The following is a 20,967-nucleotide window of genomic DNA, read 5'->3' as shown; positions in this document are numbered from 1 at the left end:
TTAATTTATGATGTCATAAATAAGGAAATTGGCATCTGTTGCCGAGGCGATGAAGGTGGCAGGTGTGGCGTCTGTGGTGTATCAGACTGAGCGGTGGAGCTTGAGAGCCTAATTAGACATCGGGTACTTGTAATAAAAGAAACGGCCCCTAAAACTAAGCAAACTGAAATTGAGCGGTTACAGAAATGGAGATATGGTCGTAATTCTTCACATCTAGTGTTTTTGTAGTGTTTTTTTTAATCTTTTTGATATTGTTTTTAAGGGAGAGTGTCATAGGGCTTGATCTTTTCTGTGGATATTAGATTGCGAATGTTTAAAAGGTTTGCTCATGCTACGAAAGACCGACTGACCTTGTCTGAACTCTGCTGTTAGCATGTCCTTCCTTAACAGGTAAGAAAACAAAGTGCCTCTTTCAAATGACTCGCATTAAGTGATGGATATTGACATGCACAAACTCTAGACAGTCATAGCACTGTTTTAATGGTGAGTGTTTTAATAGTGTGTGTGTGTGTGTGTGTGTGGTAATGCGCTGAGATCATTTCCAGGCACTTCACTCATCTCGGCTCTTCTGAGGGCACGGTCGATAAAATCTGAGCCTGGGTTTCTTTCATCTCTTAGCCGACTGACCTGTATTTTCATCACCATCGGCAGAGATAACAAACACTTAACACTTAACCATCACCTTCAGACACCAATAATAACTATTTAAAGGAGCCATATTCTACATTTTAATATAAATGTAAAGAGGAGCAGATATTCTTAAAACTTGAGTCCGTATTCATATTCATAGAGATTATATTATGATGTCATAAAAAGCGCAAGTGGCATCTGTAGCCGTTGTGATGGAGGCGGCAGGTGTTGCGTTTGTGGTACGTAACTGTTAATGTATAAATATTAGGACCTAACTATCAAATATACCAACAACTTCAGTGTTCAGTCCCTTCATTAGTTTAAGGCATGTTCTGCTTCATTGGACAGATTGTACTTTTTGCCTCCATTGCATTCTGTGTGTAGTCGTTTAAGGGATGGTGGCCAAAATCCCTATCAAATTAACTCCATGGAGCACATGGTAAATGGAAATCTATTTCATCCAGCACTCAGAAATCCATCCCGGTTGAATCATTTGTAAGGCATCTCGGGTGAATCCTCATGGTGAGTCTGATCCAGCTCTGCTGTGCTGTAAGGATGCTGTGGAGCGTTTGCCAAGTCGTGAGGGAACAGAATGAAATCACACCCCGTGTCTTTCTCCCATGCTTTTTCTCATCCTTACATTTTTTCCTGCTGAAGCAGTTACACGGTGTTCTCCTATGTGAGCAAAAACACTATTTTTACTTGCTTGTGTTTGTTTTCTGTCACTGCTTTTCAATGTAAATGTCTTTCTCAGGATTTGTCCTTGTTCTGTGCCAGTTCTGTCAAGCATGCTTTGCATTCCTTTCAAACTTGAACTCAGGTTGATGAGCCCCAGTCCATTTGTTTTGAGATCTGAGCATGTATCTAAGATTGTGATTAGTGTGTGTGTGATCAGAGTGTGTGTGCTATCTACATGGGCGTTTTTGGGCCGATAGGGCAGCGCTCATATGCATGCGGATGATTCACAGATGATGTCACTCCGAAGAGCCTCAGGTCCTTGTAATTATTGTCAGTGTCCCACGTATGGCTCAGGAGTGTGTGTGTTTTAGAAACTAAACGACATGGATGACTTTGAATTAGACATGTTTTATTCCCTCGCTACAAAAGAGAGAGAAAGGGGGAGGATTAGGAGGAGAGGAAGTGAAAAATACAGAGGCAGGCAAGGAGGGCTATGTGTGTGTGTATGTGTATGTGTGTGTGTGTGGGAGGGTGGGTGCACATGTGAAAGTGTCTGACATAAACATTTGATCCTCTCTTGGTGCTTTTTCCTGCTCCTCATAAAAAAATAGTGAGCTGCAAAAAGAAGACTGATATTCTTCTGCTGGGTTAAAAGTTTTGCATTAAATTTCATGTCTCTCGTCATTTTCCATCTCCTGCTCTATATGACATACTTATAAATGATTCAGATTAGTGTTGTCCAATTAGTGTGTTAATTTTGTATGATGAATATGGAAACAATATATATTGACCATGCACTTTTTGTATATTTGCTCATTTATACTTGACTATACTATACTTGCCACAATAATGAATTATCATATTTCTTTTAAATGTATTTATTGATTTTTCTGTTTGATTTACTTATTGACTTTTTTGCATTTATGTTTTATAAAATATGGATATATTTGCTTAATTGCGATTTGTTCACTTAATTAATCTGCATATTATGTTATTAATTTATTTTTAAAAGTTAATCGATTGACAACCTTTATTCAAAAACAGCTTTATTGAAAGTGAAAATTGATAAAGGCTAGAAATGTTCTCTTGTCTTCATTTGCGACAACTGATCTGTCAATTTAATGTGTTAGTTTAATATGATTAATTCATTATGGCAACAAAATAATGTACCACTTTCTTTAAATGAGCTTAGCAAATATTGATATTTGTGAATTGCAGTAAGTCTGCATATTATGTAATTAATTAATTTAAACATTTTAATAGATTGACAAACTTAATTCAAAAACTGCTTTATTGAAAGTGAAATTGAAAAAGGCTAGAAATAAGCTGGTCTTTTGTCATTTGGGACATTACCCACTTATACTTCAGATTTTAAGATGCCAAATTCATATCAATCCTCTTTTCTTTTCCGAAGTCCAATTATAATTTTAGTTAAGAGCTTTTACACCAAGAACAGTTGTAATTAATCTATTAAATCAAGACTATTTTCCAACTTTTCTCTGACATTAAGAGTTAAACAGGCTGTATACCTTTTTATGCAGATTACTTCTGTCGTGATTGGCTAAACTCTTCGCATATTGAAGAGATTAAAGATTAACAACACCCACACCGCAACACTCATATAGGTTGGTATGTAAACATGCTGATCATATACATTATTTTGAATACTGAACAATGTTTTTGCTGCTTTTCTCAATCTATTTCCTTTTTTTCAGCTTAATAATCACAACAACACAAACAAAGGCTTATTCAGTAGCTGTATTCAGTCATCAGTGGCAGTAGTAGTATTTTCAAGTCTTTAGAGAGTAGAGAGTCTTCCCTTACATTCCCATGATATTCCTGCTGTATCTGGGATACGTGGTGCACACGCTCGGCCCTGAAGGCCCCTTTCGCTCAGCTGTGTTAAATGTTTGCTTTTTGTTGGGGACAATTGGTTGGGTTTAAAGTTTAATCCACTGTCCTGAATGAAAGCCCGATACGTGCAGGCTTGATGTGTTTTAAATGGGTGCAGATACACATTGTTTCTCTGGCACTGTGTTTGCTTAGCAGCGCTGGCTCGATATGTTCAAAAAGTCCATGGGGTGGAAGCTGTGCTGGGATTCAGATGCGAAAGGGGGAGAGAAGAAAGATGTTTATATGAAAGATTGCACAGATTTCTAAGAATAACGATATAGCTTCAGGTGAATTCATGATGTTGTTCTTTGATCATTTCCTGCTGATGGTGCTGCCTTCGAGTCGTCCTTGAGGAAGATCCTGAGATTTTGGTCAGAAATAAAACAGACGCGTTGGGAAATTTAATACTTCTTTCTCTGTTTTTCATTCCCTGTCAAAACACAGGAAGTCTTTTGTGCTAGTTCAACAAAAAGCAAAAGATTAGGTCTTGATAAGCGGCTGGATTTCAGATAAGTCGCTGCTCCGCAAACTAATTTGGTTTTGTTAACAGTTTTTGTTTGTGCATTCTTCCATGGACAGATCAGCATACTAAAATATTCTGACAGTGTTTCCTACACTGCTATTTACCAACACTACTGAATCTACAGCGCAAAACACTCTTTTTCTCAAATCACTCTTCTAACTCTTTTAATGATCCGGTCCTTTTTTAGTGAAACGGACGCAACGTGATCAGTGAAGTTTGGTTTCACAATGAATGACTCTTGTGAGCCGGTTATTTTTAGTGAATCAAATACATGCAATGCAATCAGTATACTCTGATTCCTGAACAAATGACTCTTATGGGCAGGATCTTTTGAGTGAATCAGACACATACAGGGCAACCAGTCTGGTCTGGTTAGAGAATGACTGACTCTTATCTCTTCTTTTTAGTGAATCAGACACATACAACACAACCAGTGTAGTCCAATTAGAGAATGAATGACTCTTATGAGCTGGTTCTTTTTAGTGAATCAAACATAGCTTACAACTAACTGTAAATCATTTTGACTGACTTGTTACTTTGACAAGGTTATGTTAACATTATACACATTATACATTTTGCACGTACTATTAAAAAAATAGTACCTCTAAAACACATTAAAGTCATTTAAAAGTCTGTAAAAACACAATAATAGTTGGACATATAATGTCATCATTTGGGAATGGAATTGCATATCTTTTTTCTCCACTAATATTTATTCCTTTCATGTACTAAAATAATTGTTAATGGAATCATTGATGAACCAGAACGGTTCAACTCTTTATTATTCCCATCCCTAATCATAAGGAATGTGTATTTCCCGGTAGCCTGGCTCCGCCCTCCTGCGTACTTCTGCTCAATTTTATTTCCCTTCAGTACTACGTCTGGGATTGTGGTGTATTCTTTGGTTTTCTCCGATCATTTTTTTGGCGGTCCAATCAGCGAACAGAGGGAGTGGCTGAGAACGATGACGTTGAGGTCGTGCGCTAGTTTGAGTTGTAGGGTTACTTCACGACCAAAGGTTAGCGATTGGTTATGGCAGATCCAGAGTGACTCTGGGCAGATCCAATAGTTTTAAACTTCAACAGAGTACCCGCCTACAAGGAAGTTAACGCTTGTCAATGAGTCCAGACTCTCTGTACAAATGAAATGTACGAGAGTCTGGTAGAACCAGGCTAATTTCCCGGTGCCAGCTTCAAGCTTTAGATGATGTGTGCTACTTTCAAGCCCTGATTTCCGAACGTTTAACCCCAGTTACATAAACTGAGCACCTGACAGAGAGCGCCGAGAAAATGTAGGTCATTCATCAGGGGTGGAGGCTTCAAAGATACAGAGAAATCACTGCAGCAGGTGAACATCTCCTTAGACGGTGAGAAAGTGTTTGTCTAAAACCTCACCGGCAGCACAGGGATCATGACATGCTCACAGAGCTGTGAAATAGAGTCGAGGAACACGGAGGAAACGTCAAGCACTGACAAGAAGAGCATCTTATATCCACTGAGTCCTTCTCTGAGGGTTTGTTGAAGGTCCGTTAAACCAGATGATGCTCAGTTATCAGCTATGGCAGAGAGTGGAAACTGTCAGTGGAAGAGCATGCCCGTTAATGAAAGATTAGCATATTTTAATAGGATTATGCTACATGTAGCACTGAAGTCCTGCTGTTAGAGCCCCCTGGTGGACGCTTTGCATATCACATGCACAGAAGACTTGTGCCTAGCATCTTTCTTGGTCTTTCCCATGTCCTCCTTTTCTGTATTTAGTTTGCAAATCATTCCACAGTTTTGACTGGTATTATTTACTATATCTCTATCATGCTTTTATATAGCATTTTTTTAAACTGTAACATTGTGTCCCTCTCAGTCTCTTGCTCATTTTCTCTCACCGGCAGACAGATGGAGAACCTCACAACAAACTGAGCTAAAGATATTTTCATTTATTTATGACTCACAGGGCATGTGTGTGAGCAGGTGTGGGTGTGTTCTTTTGAAACCTTATTGTTGGTTACAGCAGTCAGCAGAGTCCTCTGATCTGCCAAGCTTGGATTTTAAACCAAAATCTGTTGAAATCATTAGCTAGGCTTTAAGTATGTACAGATGCTGAGCGTGTGTCATCTAGAATGTGTTTAGCAATACATAAAATGTAAATAATACATTGATACAATGATTTGGGATATTTGTCTGATCAACGTCCTTTAAGAAATTGTTGATCTTTTACAGTTCCAATGTTTATGCTCACCAAAGCTGCATTTATTTGATCAAAAATGCAATAAAAAATGGTAATACTGTGAAATATTATTGCAGTTTAGAATAACTGTTTTCTATTTTAATATATTTTATTCCTGTGATGGCAAAGCTGAATTCCTCCAGTCTTCAGTGTCACATGATCATTGAGGAATCATTCTAATATGCTGATTTGTGCTCAAGAAACATTTAATATTATTATCAATGTGTAAAACAATCGTGCTGCTTAATATTTTTTGTGGGAACACTGTTACAACTTTCTAGAACTATCAACTTTCTTTCAAGAACAGAATTATTTAATGAGTAGAGAAAAAAAAGTGAAATATTTAATCAATTTATGAATCCTTGCTGGATATTTTTTATTTTTTTTTTATTAAATCCCCAAACTTTTGAACAGTAGTGTATTCACGTCACCATGCTTTATTTCAACTTAATTTGAATTCAGAATTCATTACTCAGCTCATGTGTGCCATCTACTCATGTGATATCTGTAAGACATCCCTTTTCTTTCCCAGTTCACTTAAGTTTGTTGTTAACAGATTAACTCATTCATGAAGTGTTTCGACTTGCTAAACTGATCACAGATAACGATAGTCTAACTTCAGTAGTCGTGTGTGTCTGTGTCTCTCTCAGAAAGCGTACTGTGGCCACTGCAGCGAGAGGATATGGGGACTGGGGCGTCAGGGATACAAGTGTATCAACTGCAAGCTTCTGGTCCATAAACGCTGTCACAAGCTCGTCTCACTGACCTGTCAAAGGCATATGGTGAGTCTTTTAGTCAGCTCTAAAAATATTCATCATCTGTCGGATGTCACTCTGAGTCTTAATTCAAAAGTCAGACTTGAAAGCATAAAGAAGTGAAAAAATTGACTTGCAAAATGTAAAAACATTTTTCTTGCGTTCGTCATTTCATTCAAGCACATCCTCTACTGTTTCATTGTAATGTTTTATTGACCATTTAAAAAAGAGTTTGCCTCTCTTGTCACTTCTCAAGAGTGTTGTTGGATTTTTAAACAGTGTTTCAAGATAGCCCTTGTGGAATTTGTCAGATGATAACACTGCCTTTGTCAGTATTGAATTGACCTGATTCTGTGCTTACTTAGAATGTCGAAATCATAGACTGAAAAACTGTAACATTAAACATCAAACATCTTCACAACACCACCTTCTGTTTCCACAGGGGTTTCTGCATGTCAGAAATTCAGTATGAAATTCAACATTGTACTCCTGATTTATTTACGTGACAGAAGACATCAGACCTCTGATTTCCTACATCCGATGTTTTTCGAACAGAACCCAAAACTGATGAGCTTTACAGTCTGACTTTATCCTCATTTTTCGTTATAGTTATTTCTCTCTCTCTATCTTTCTCTCAAAAGTTTGTCATCATTTCGCTGTTACACATTTATGGTCTTGAGTTTTGACTGAGAATACTTAACTATCTATCTATCTATCTGGTTAAAAAATGTCCTTTGTAATAGAATTGGAAACATTGCTATATGTGACCCTGGATCATAAAACCAGTCATAAGTCGCACGGGTATATTTGTGGCAATAGCCAACAATACAATGTATGGGTCAAAATTATCGTAAATATATAAAACATTTATTTTTGTGAGTGAATGCAGCAAAATCGCGAACATAAATGGACAATTTTAAAGGCGATTTTCCCAATGTTTCGATTTTTTTGCACCCTCAGATTCCAGATTTTCAAATGGTTGTATCTCGGCCAAATATCTGATATGAAATATCATATATTATTTATCCAGCTGTCATATGATGTATAAATCTCAATTTATAAAATTTACCCATGTGGTTTTGTGGTCCAGGGTCACATATTATTATTGTTATCTAATTATATATTATATTAATGTTTCAATAATATGTTAATAATAATAATAATAATTGTCTACTTGATTCATTTACTTTTTGTGGTCAAGATAGTTTAAAAAGTTTCAGAAACATTTCAAAATATGACATTTTGTGAAACAGTATTCAGTGGGAAATAATGTAGAACATGGAATAATTGTATCCGTTGTGTTTTAATTGGATTGTGAAGAGGCAAACTGTGACGTTGGTTAACGTTGGTTTTTTGTTTTGTCAACAGATAAGAAAATTCATTTCAGAGGTAGAGAAAGTTAATAGATTTTGATAAAAGATTATGAAAATCTCTTGCACTAGGGACCTTTATTAAGAAAGTAAATAGGTTTTGATTTCATGTTGGGATAAGTGAGATTCTGATTTGGAGTCTCAAAGAGGAGAGGGGAAAAAGACATTTGAAAAATACCTTGCCCGTATCATCTGTTTTTTCTGTGCAGGATCCAGTCATGCCATCACAGGAGCCGTTGGTAGATGATGATAAAAGTGGAGAGGAAGTGGAGCTCCCCCCTGAGGACCCTGAAGAAACAGACGCAAGTAGGTCTCCATCTCCACTGTGTGCATGTGTAAATGCTGTTTTTGTGGGGGTATTGGGGTCATTCTGTCCTCTATCTGTCAGAGGGCACTGCTGACTGTGGTAGGATACTGTAGTACATCAGGTGTGAGTAATGTCACATTGACCCAGTTGAGAGAGAGAGAGAGAGAGAGACATGCTCATCCCTCTGAGACAGTCCAGTCTGTGGCTCCCCCTGCTGGAATCTTATAAACATTTCTCTTGGTGATTTGTGAAGGGAAATTGTTCTTTTGAATTTGATTAATTTAAAGTGCCCCTATTGTGCTATTTTAAAGGTTCTTAATTTTGTTTTGGAGGTCTTCTACAATAGGTTTACAATTCATCCAAGGTCAAAAACACATGCAATTTCTCACAGTATACATTGCACATCACCTAATTTCTCAAAGAGAGCTTCAGTCTCTCTAAACCCCGCCTTTCCGAGAGCCTACTGTGCTCTGATTGGTCAGATGGCCCAGTCTTTTATGATTGGTCTACTTCTTACAGCACGTGTTGGAAACGAAACGCCCATTTCCATATCTGAATTTCAGCTCTGGAGGCTTCCTCGGTGCTTGCTCAGTGGTATCGAGGAACGATGGCGCCGTTTTTTTTCCGTATCAATTCTATTGTGAGTCCTTATCTTTTTGAAGTGCGTGCAAGGTTGATTCACAGCGCAGAAAACAGCGTCTTCTTGACATGTCGGCAACACGAACCAAACTCTTCCAGGCTTCAGCTACATCTACATCTACAGTGTATGAGGGCGGGTCAAAGTACACATCATTCGCGGGCAGCCAATGAAGACCATAGGCTGGCGCTGTACAAATTTGTTACATTGTTACGTAGGTATGTAACAGGAAGTAAGACAGGATATGCTGACGATTCGTTTCAGTTCAGTTCAGAATCGATTCTTTCTTTTAGGAGACAATAACTTTATCTGCTGTGCACTTTGACCTTTAAAACTTTACAGACATTTTACATTCACAACATGAGAGGTAATATTTAAAAAAAAAAGCATAATGGGGCACTTTACACTAATTTAAAAACTTTTTGAAGTGATTCAACTGTAAGGGGGAACTTTGTTTGGGGGTTAAACTGTAAGTTAGGTTTAGAACAAAAAACAACATTTTGATTTATTTAGTCTAATTCAAAACATACAATGTATTTTAGTGTAAAATGTTTTTTGGGAACTTTTCTGAGTGATGAATCGAACTAATCCTGTTCATTTACAAAAAAAATCCTGGCAGCTGTGGTTGCCAGAATAATTCTGTAAAAAATACAGTACAAATGTAAAGATATTTACAGAATAAAAACAGTATAAAACTGTAATTTGCAAATAAGAAAATTGCAATTTAAACCGGTAAATCCAACAATGCACACTGCTGCTAAAATCTATCTTGTGCCTTTAACACACACTGACAACCACCATGATAATGGAGGTGGTAAAAGAGCAAACTACATGAAATGTCCGGTTAACGTTTTTACGGGAACTTACTGTTAACCTATTAACATTTAGCGTTTTTACAATATTTTACAGTTAAAATTACACTATTTTTTTTTTTCATTTTTAACTGCTGCATAAAGCAATTCACTATAATGAAAATGATTAAACGTCCCAATCCCATTGCTGTGAAATTTAAAGGGAAAAAAGTCATTCTTTTCAATGTTAAAATACTTTCTCCTAATATATAGATTTATATAATAATAATAATAATTGCTGACAAGTATTATTATTTCTGAGTGATGCATACAACTAATTAATGAATCTTTTTTTTTTTACTACTGCATTGAAATGAACTGTCTGAAAGGACCAGTTCACGAATTAGACCAACTAATTCAAACTGCTGTGAAACTTAAATGGGAAATACAATTTTTTTTTTTTTTTTGAAAAACTTTATCCTATACTCTCTTAATATATAAATTTATAATATTATTAATTATTATTGTTATAGTGATTGGTGATAATTATTGTTATTTTGTGTGATGCAGCAAAATAATAGTAAAAAAAAAAAAGTTTTTCTAAATGAACCAATTGACTATAATGAATCAGACTTGCTTATCCAACTGCTGTGAACTTTAGGAAACAGTGTAAAAACAAAACTGCAATCGTAAGTTCAAAAAGACAAAATATATAGAATATTGGAAAAAGAAAGATTCAATGAATAACACTGCAGAACAAAAATGTAAAGGACAAGACAATAATAAGAAAGTCTCTCTTTCTCTGTCTCTCAGTTCCAGTCCCTTTCTTAGCACACAACCGGAAAGTGGAGAAAGCTGAAGATGACACAGAGGTAAGACGCAGCTCATAACTGATTATCCCAAATTTCCACGAGGTTTCATTCGCTAATAATCATATACAAATGCTCTTACTCACATTCTTTATATCTGCTGTTTAAAGGAACACATGTAACATGAAACCTCACTGTATGTCTGCAGCATTTTTGAGTTTGTCCAAGAGAAATGTTCTAACAGTTTGGACAAAAGGTTTCCGCTGTGTGTGCACACAGGATCTGAAGGCGGTGGTGGACGGGATCGAGGGGATTCAGATCTCTCAGTGTCTCGGCCTGGGGGACTTTGACATGATCCGGGTCATCGGGAGGGGCAGTTACGCCAAAGTGCTGCTTGTCCGACTCAAGAAGAACGAACAGATTTACGCCATGAAGGTGGTGAAGAAAGAGCTGGTCCATGATGATGAGGTAACAGCCTGTGTTGTCATGCTGATGAGACTTCTTCAGTTTTATCATGGTGTGTCAGTGTCCTCACAGATCTGGGAAAATGCAGGACGTTCTCCTATAGTTTGGACGTGTGATTGTTGTGTAATTGACACCAGTAGGTGGTGCTGTGGGATCGTGCTCGTTTTAAATTCCTGGCACTTTGTTCTTATTGTTTATCAGACTGTTTGCATGTGAATTATATATTTTTTTCTTGTGTCCGCATGATATTTTTAGGAGTCAAATGAAGCTCATCAATGAGAATGGCATTTAAATAATTAAATAAATACAATAAAATAAAATATAAAAGGAAACTTCTGCAAATAATAAGAGAAATAAATAAAAAATTACTATTTTGGAAAGATAGCTAATTTATATAATGGTCATAAGAGTTGGATTATCATTATATGCATCAATTCAGTTTTAAAAGCAGCCTGGTTACACCCACATTCAATTTTCTGAGAAAAGATATTGCTTTGTTTTGTATATTTAGATTCTTGGTGATTAATTTCACTTTGAAATATGTTAGAATTTATATCATATATTAAACGTTTTATATAGTTGAGTAGGCTATATATAGTTTTTTATTGTAATGCACTAAGAAATGTAATTTAATTTATTTATTTAATTACATTATCGTTCAAAAGTTTGGGGTCAGTGAATTTTTAAAATACATTTAAAAAAACACTTTTAAACTTCTTCTATAAAACGATTTAAAGTTCTATTCATCAAAGAATCCTGAAAAAAAAGTATTGCGGTTTCCACAAAAATAACTGATTTCAACATTGATGATAATAAGAAATATTAAATCCAGCAAACCAGGATATTAGAATGACTTCTGATGGGTCATGTGACACTAAAGACTGGACTAATGATGCTGAAAATGTAGTTTTACATCACAGGATTACATTACATTTTAAAATATATTAAAACAGAAAAGAGTTGTTTTAAATTGCAATTATATTTCACAATATTACTGTTTTTCTGTATATTTGATTAAATAAATGCAGCCATAATTAAGATAAGAGACTTCTTTCAAAAATCTAAAAAAATCTTTTAGACCCCAAACTTTTGAATATGAGTGTATTTATTGAATATAGCCTTTAAATGCAGTGGGATTTGACTTTATTCTAAAAAGCACAATATAACATTGAGAGACTTTTTTGTTTTGTTTGTAAAATCAAAGAGAAACCGAGTTTCTGTGCACTATAGCATTAGCGATATCTCTTTCTTTCTCTCCCTGTAATGAAACCTGATATGTGTGAACAGGCATCAAATAGAAAGACAAACTGAACTCTACAGCTATTCATCACAATGTAAACTCTGTACAGTCAAAGCTATTGTGTCTTTGTAAACTTGGCTCGCTCAGGAACATAAAGCCACATGGCTGTCAGCTAACGCACATGAATGAAGTTCACGAAGAGCAGAGGTCCTTCCAGAATGACAGAGACATGCAGTTGAACTCTGAATATGCACAAACAATGTAATTGCTTCCTGGAAGGCAGGCGTTCCTTCAAGGAATGTGTTCTCCTTTTCTTATACTAAACTGGTACATGTGTGTTCTGTGTATGTTGTGCAGTCACACTTATTAAGGCTTAGTGAGGCAATTTAATGATGCACTTGGTTTGGCATTTTATGCAACAAATTGCAGTTTGACATGATGTACTTAAGCAATAACATATGTGCTATATTGTAAATATAGTCACATAAAGTATTGTTCAACCCCTTAAACTTTGACTACATTCACAATATGGATCCCTGCTGGTTCTAAAAAAAAGTCTTAAATTCAGTTAAATCAAACTTAAGGTCATAAAATGTCTCAAATGGTATAACAGAAGTCTTACTTATCATTTTAAGAGGTCTGAAGAGGTTTTGTGGACTGGAATACAGGAATCGGATTATTAACTTTCAAAAGGTCACGATGGAGTTAAATAAGTGTGAGCGATGCATGTTTAAAGTCAAAACGTGGTGCTGCTGCACAACAATAACCTTTTTATTGCCTTTCTTTAAACACACTATTATCCTATCAGCATAATCCAATTCGTATGTATACTATTGATATATTAATATACTAATTTCAGTGCATAAGTATATATTGAATAAAATGTCTCGAGTATTTTAAACTTGCAGTTACCCTGTTTTGCTAATATTCTGTTCTTGATGAATGTTAAGTAAAAGAATCTGGGATATATGATTTATTCTGAGATTGTATGAGCTTACTATGTATGGGAATAATGTATTAATTTTATTTGTGCAGGTCTTAAAAAGGTCGTACATTTAAAGTCTTTTGCTTCTACAAAGGCGTTACAAAAAAAATAAATATTACAAGTAAACTATGGATAATAGTTTTTTCTCTATGGATACTGTGCAGTAATATACGTATAATACACCATAGCTATTGGTCAAACATGTGTTTTGCATCATAACTGCTACTATTGTGTTTATTTTAGTTTGGCTAGACTGCTGTATTGACCTGTCAGCATCCAGGACTGGAACTATCCGTTTTCTAGTTAAAATTATTTTAGACAACATTTTTCAAATTTTTGTCTGATTATCATATATGCATTTATGCACCTCATATGAATTGAGAGAGATTTATGCATGAATTAACTGCAGACTATTAAAGTGGTTAAAAATTAAAAACGCTAAAAAACTTAGAAAAATGCTGACTAGTCACAGTACTTAAAATACACTTCCCTATAATACATTCATATTAATTTTAGCTTAAAATCCTGATGATGAACAACATTAATGAATTAATTAATGCCCATGTTATTTGTCGATTACAAAAAGGTTTATTATAGTTAACCAAAATTAAAAAGTAAAAAATTTCATTTATTAAAATGAACATTAACTGAATAGTTAATAGTATAAAAAACAGAAACATATTTTATTTCAGTTAGTTGTCAAAGCAACATTTCTCATTTTTGTTTAGTTTAACTTGATGTAGTAAAATAACTCAAACTAAAAGTGAAATAAGTAATGATAAAAAAAATATATAGACATAAAAAAACTGATAAAAACAACAACATTTACTAAAATAAATAATAGTATCTCAATGATAATAAAATAATGCATTATACTGGGAACATACTATGTTCGAGGTCAGAGGTCAGTGTTATTTGACAAGACAAATATTTATGTTCTCAATAGGCTGATAGCAGAACGATTGGCTATTCCATTGAGGGGAGAAAGATGGTAAGATAGAGAAAGAAAACAAAGAAAGATGGAGAAATGTAGGAAGAGAGAAAATTAACATACAGTATATCATCTGTTTCTCTTCATGTCTTTATGCTGACACTGCTTTTCTGTAATCTGTTTTCCACTCGTCCAGGAAATTAAATTGTTCTGGTTTTGGAAATCAGACTGTGTGTGTGTGTGTGTGTGCGTGGATAATGTTTTGCCTACATTGTGGGGCCAAAAGTCCCATGAGGAAAAGCACATAACTTATTAAATATGCTAATTAAAAAAAAATTAAAAATCCATACAAGTGTCTGTTAGTGTTAAAGGGATACTCCACTTTTTTGGAAATAGGCTCATTTTACAACTCCCCCAGAGTTAAACAGTTGAGTTTTACCGTTTTCGAATCCATTCAGCCGATCTCCGGGTCTGGCAGTACCACTTTTAGCGTAGCTTAGCATAGATCATTGAATCGGACAGGACCATTAGCTTCTCTCTCAAAAAAAATGACCAAAGAGTTGCGATATTTTTCCTATTTAAAACTTGATTCTTCTGTAGTTACATCGTGTACTAAGACCAACAGAAAATGAAAAGTTGTGATTTTCTTGGCTGATATGGCTAGGAACTATACTCTCATTCCTGCGTAATAATCAAGAAACTTTGCTGCCGTACCATGAGTGCAGCAGGCGTAATGATATGACGCAGCGCCTGAAAATAGGTCTAATAGGTTAGACAAACTTAGTCCCGGTCACGTTGGAAGTTACCGAGCTGGGGACTATTTTCAGGCGCTGTGTCATATCATTACGCCTGCTGCACCCATGGTACGGCAGCAAAGTTTCTTGATTATTACGCAGGAATGAGAGTATAGTTCCTAGCCATATCAGCCTAGAAAATCGCAACTTTTCATTTTCCGTTGGTCTTAGTACACGATGTAACTACAGAAGAATCAAGTTTTAAATAGGAAAAATATCGAAACTCTTTGGTCATTTTTTTGAGAGAGATGCTAATGGTCCTGTCCGATTCATTGATCTATGCTAAGCTATGCTAAAAGTGGTACCGCCAGACCCGGAGATCGGCTGAATGGATTCGAAAACGGTAAAACTCAACTGTTTAACTCTGGGGGAGTTGTAAAATGAGCCTATTTCCAAAAAAAGTGGAGTATCCCTTTAAGTATAAGGTCAGGGGATAGAAAACATCATTAGCTTGGTTTTAAAACAGTATTCGCCAATGAAAACGTCCAGACATGATAGAAAAACAAAGTGTTTGTTTGGGCTGAGATGTCTCATCTCACCCTTAGCCTCTCAAAAGACGTTCATTGTCATTTTTCAACTTTAGTTATTGAGTAACAGACGTTCTCCGGAGTTCTTTGAGCTGGTTACAAATATTGCTTAATGTTAAAGTGTTGACAGAACAAAAATACTTGACTTTATCAACACATCACTGAGCCGTGTCTTCACACCCAGAGACATTCTCAATACAGATGTTTTGTAACATCCTGTCTGGACGGTTCTGTGAAACGAAAGTGTAATCTTGCTTCTGTTCTGACAGATAGAAAATGAGTGTTAGGTGTACATTTGAAAGATACTGTACAATATATACCTTTAATGGCTTATCTTGTGATTTATTTACATGTCTGTTTCTCTTTTCTCTGTTGTCTTTCCTTTCTGCACTTTTTAAAGAAGAAGAGAAAGGTGCTTTTCTTCTTTTAAATCTGAGATTTGACTCCCCAAAGTGACAGCATGCAATAGTGCCAAGTGTTTTCCGTTGTTAAACGATCAATAGATGAGGTTTTTCTCAGAAAACACAGGCTTGTTTTTTTCTTTATCCTGAAATAGTCCCCCAGTAGAGGCGGTGAAACATAATGTCCTCTCCTCTAATTCTTAGAAAGCAGTGAAACAGATTCCTGTCATGATCATTTGCAGTTCATTATTCATGATAAGGCAAATGTCTCTCTCTCTCTCTCTCTCTCTCTCTCTCTTTTTTTTTTCCTGGTATAGGACATTGACTGGGTCCAGACAGAGAAACATGTGTTTGAACAAGCATCGACCAATCCATTCTTAGTGGGACTTCACTCTTGCTTTCAGACAGAAAGCCGGTAAGAGGAGAATGTATTTCATTCACCAAAGCTTTCTGTAATAGCACACTTAAAATAAGAAATCTTCGCCACGAGAAAGTCTTAAAATGTGTAACAATAAATCACAATGGACGTTTTTGTTAAACTATGGTTGCATTCACAAAAGCGTTTGAGATTGACAACGGTGTTTTTTCACAGATTTGCCATTAAAATTGCACATAAAACTGCAGGTATGAGCGGATCAAATAATGTCTGTATGAACAGGAAACCAGTCAATGGTGATAGCCATGTTTACAGCCTGTAACCATGGCAACAGATAATGATAGTAAATATTGTGTCTTTTCTTCTGAGCTATTTTGGGCATTTTGGAACAATCCTGCTGTCTTCATTCCCTCTGAAATGCAGCCAAAGCTTTTTTCTTTCTCTTCCACCGAAACTCAACAGGATTTTTTTCTTCTTCTAGCTGTTCATCTGCACAATATCACTATTTACTGCTGTTTTTCATAACTTGAGAGGTTGACAGTACTAACAATAGTGAGAAATTACTCACAAGTTTTGTAAATCAACTGGAAAATTTAAGGTCTCTGTTATAGAACATGGTTGTCAATCTTTTCATGACCAAACGTAGTGTGAACGTACAGTGTAGCCAGTATATCTCTCACATACAGCACATCTGAAACAAAAACTATAAAGAAATGATGAATGTCTCCTTCTCTCCGTTCAGGCTGTTTCTAGTGATTGAGTATGTGAATGGAGGAGATCTTATGTTCCATATGCAGAGGCAGCGGAAGCTTCCAGAGGAACATGCCAGGTATGTGCAATAAAAAAAAAAAAAAGATTGATTGATTTTATATTTTTCATTTAGATTAGGCCTAATTTTATGTGGGATAGGATGGATGGATGAATGAGAAAAGTAACAATGAGTTCCAATGAAGTAGTTCACTAGATGAAAAATTATCAACTGGTGGTTTGCTAGGCAAAAAATGGGTTGCAGGTCTGTTCAGCAGCAACTATAAATATATAGATAATACCATATAGACTAAAGGCCCATTCACACCAAGGACAATAATTATAAAGATAACGATTAAGATTTAGAGCCCTATCTTGCACCCAGCGCAATTGACTCGCATGTATCATTCCTATTCTGCACCCGACACACAGCGGACTTTTCCCTCCACAGACGCACGTCGGTAAATTAGGGAATGAACTTGCGCTCCCGGGGGCGGTTCAGCGAAAAGAGGAGGCGTGTTCCAGTGCAAACGTTCCTTGGTGCTATTTTGCAGTTTCAGAAAACAATTCCGCCACAGACCAGGAAAAACCTAGTCTAAAGTCAGTGGCGCATTATTCAGATGCTATTTTAAGGGCGCATGCTTGGCTATAATGTAGTGTGTGCACAACGCGCATTCACTTTGCTTCTCTCATCTACACAGATAATTTGGCTGTGTTTCTCCCATCCCCATACAATGTCACTTCTCTGTCTTTTACGGTCTTGACGAGAACGTCGGTCTCCTCGGCTGTGAACCGCTCCTGGCGTGCGCCTGGCAAATCCGCCATTATAATAGCAATCCGCCATGGAACAAGCGCGACTGCTCTTAATGGTAATGTGAGATGACGCTCTGATTGGTTTATTGCACGTTACGCCCAAACCACACCTATGTGTAATGTAGCTACTTCAGACCAACCCATTTTAGATTTGCGTCGGGTGCAAGAGTCATTTATCCCGCCGGTATAATAGCAACAACGCCCGAGATCCGCCCACAAAGTTACTTGCGTTTCAGATCATTAAAATAGGGCCCATAGTGCTAAAAATCGTTCTCAATATTAAAGAACAGCAGAGTTCACACCACAGCTATAACGATAATGGCACAGAGAAACGATATTGTTGGAATCAATATGGCAGTGCAAAAAGTTTCACATAAACAACATACAAATAAAGAACTAAAAATCTAACAAAACATGCACAGGTTTCCTTTTAAATTGGTCCATAAGAGATTTTTAAAAACTTTTAAAGAGGGGAGTGCTTCTAACATTATTATACTCTGCTGTTCGTTCCATAACCAGGGAGCATAAAAAGAGAATTTAAAGTTATCGTTTATGGTGTGAACGGCCCTTAATAGTAGTTATGATAGCAAAATAAATGGACACTACTGTTCAAATGTTTGGGGTCGGTATACGATTTTTTATGCATTTGAAATGTAATGTTTTAGTCTCTTATTCTTATCAAGGCTGCATTATTTGTTCAGAAATACAGGGAAAATATTTTTGTTTCGTATGATTCAAATAGAAAATTTTAGGCTCATGGCATTCATCATCGCAGATTGTCTTCAACAACACGATTCATCTGTGTAGTTTTATTAACTTGAAATTGTCCGTGCTAATGATTGAACTAAAGCCACTGCCTTGGTTTGAATGCAGATCTCATACACTTCTGTTAGGCTATATTACTCTGTTAGATGATGTGAATCCTGTTACAGCGACTGATCTGAGCGCTGCTGAAATGCCCCCTTTCACACGTCTGATAAACTGAGATCAAACGCAGGCTAATTATTTGAGTCAAGCTCACCCCGACCAGTCCTATCAATATGCGTCCGGCACACCACACATATGCAAATCCACATGCTAATTACGAGTAATGAGCCTAAATATTCATGAGTTGCTCCTAAAGGTCTCACGAGCCTTTGCTGATCGCCGACATGAAGCACACGATTCAGAGTGCCAGACGTGAAACCTGATCGGAAATGTCACCGCTCATTTTTTCCTACTTTGAACACCTTCTTTCTTTTTTTTTTCTTTCTTTTTTCTAACTTTAGACAGGGTTGAGACAGTTAGACACACAGCTCCTGCTTGGGAAAGGCTAAAAAAAAAATTATATACATGTTTATCTAATGTTCTGTCAATTTCACAAATATATTGACTTTACATTATATTGACAGTTGCTTTTTTCCTTATATGCGATATTGTGCTGGGTAGCCCACTGTGAAATGTCATTGGTCAACATCCCAATCTACTTAACTGAACACTAAAGTGTAAAAAAAAACATTCCACTGTTTTTTTGCTAGTATTCAATGCTAATTTCAAGAAATTGCTTGTCACTGGACGCTTGTCACATCGCTAATGGTCATACAGGTAAAGGAGGCTAAAGGACTGATTATTATACACATTTATTGTACAGATTATAGTACCTCAGCATTGATTCTGATTGGTTGACACATGGTCTCAAATGTATTAATATAAAGCCTTGTACACTACTATTTAAAAGTTTGGGGTCAGTAAGATTTTTTTTGTTTTTAAAGAAATTATTACTTTTATTCAGCAAAGATACAATAAATTTATCAAAAGTGACAGTAAAGACAATTCTAATCTTACAAAAGATTTCTATTTTAAATAAACGTCATTCTTTTGAACATTATATTCATTAAAGAATCAGGATAAAAATATATCACAGAATTACCTCAAAATATTAAGCAGCCCAACTGGTAATACATATAATAATAAGAAATATTTCTTGAGCAGCAAATCAGCATATTAGAATGATTTCTGAAGGATCATGTGACTAAAAACTAGAGTAATGATGCTGAAAATTCAGCTTTCCATCACAAGAATAAATTACGTTTTAAATATATTTATTCAAATAGAAAACAGTTATTTACAATTGTAATAATATTTCACAATTGTACTGTTTTTACTATATTCTTTTATCAAATAAATGCAGTCTTGATAATTAATATTAACAAATCTTACCGACCCTTAACTTTTGAACGGTTGTGTGTTAAATGTGGAAATCAACAATTCATCTTCAATTAGTCCTCATCTGTATGTTTTAAAATGACGAGTCTTACCACTGACTTATTTTTTCCTGTTTCCTGCAGATTTTATGCTGCTGAAATTTGCATCGCTCTTAATTTTCTGCATGAGAAGGGCATTATTTACCGGGATTTAAAACTGGACAATGTACTATTGGACCAGGATGGCCATATCAAACTTACAGACTATGGCATGTGCAAGGTAGAACCTGATACCAATCACAAATAGAAGTAGCCATATATGTATCTTTCAATAAGTCCAAAAAATACTGTTAAAATCAGGGTAGAGCTCATACCAGATTTTGTTTCAGGAGGGAATCAGACCAGGTGACACCACCAGCACATTCTGTGGGACGCCCAACTACATCGCCCCAGAGATCCTGAGGGGTGAGGATTACGGTAGGTGTGACTACATGAATCCATACATCCCCTGCTGTCAATACTGCACAATCCTAAGTAACATAGTAAAATGTATATATTTAGTGTTATGTGAATCCCTACTGATAAAGATTGAACTCTTCTTTTTCTGTGTCTCAGGGTTTAGTGTAGACTGGTGGGCCCTGGGCGTGCTCATGTTTGAAATGATGGCAGGTCGATCTCCCTTCGACATCATCACTGACAATCCTGACATGAACACAGAGGAATATCTCTTCCAAGGTGACTACTTGTGAATTCAACGTTTAGTTTAATTCAATAGTTCAGTGTAAACCATGTATTACGGAAGTTTTATTTATTCGCCAAAGCCAATTTTTATTTCCATTTGGCGCTTGTTGGGTGTTAATTTTGGACCTACTCACAGTTTTTTCAGTGATGC

The 20,967-nt window shown here is 36.0% G+C and overlaps 1 protein-coding gene across 3 annotated transcripts in view; it reads left to right on the top strand.

The window, feature by feature from the left end:
- The window catches only part of prkcz (protein kinase C, zeta), a 111,051-nt gene that overhangs the window by 66,259 nt on the left and 23,825 nt on the right, over positions 1-20,967 (top strand). For all 3 annotated transcript variants that reach the window (XM_081348879.1, XM_081348881.1, XM_081348880.1), the window contains 9 exons: positions 6,595-6,726; positions 8,279-8,375; positions 10,618-10,676; positions 10,893-11,081; positions 16,274-16,371; positions 17,075-17,161; positions 20,220-20,355; positions 20,465-20,552; positions 20,691-20,810. In XM_081348879.1, the coding sequence (XP_081205005.1) occupies positions 6,595-6,726; positions 8,279-8,375; positions 10,618-10,676; positions 10,893-11,081; positions 16,274-16,371; positions 17,075-17,161; positions 20,220-20,355; positions 20,465-20,552; positions 20,691-20,810 (1,006 nt within the window). The remainder of the gene's footprint in view (positions 1-6,594; positions 6,727-8,278; positions 8,376-10,617; positions 10,677-10,892; positions 11,082-16,273; positions 16,372-17,074; positions 17,162-20,219; positions 20,356-20,464; positions 20,553-20,690; positions 20,811-20,967) is intronic.

The sequence above is a fragment of the Scardinius erythrophthalmus genome (genome assembly GCF_964197995.2).
Source record: "Scardinius erythrophthalmus genome assembly, chromosome: 20".
Taxonomy (NCBI): Eukaryota; Metazoa; Chordata; class Actinopteri; order Cypriniformes; family Leuciscidae; genus Scardinius; species Scardinius erythrophthalmus.
The sequence above is the reverse complement of the archived record's forward strand: the minus strand, read 5'-3'. Positions and strand labels throughout refer to the sequence as shown.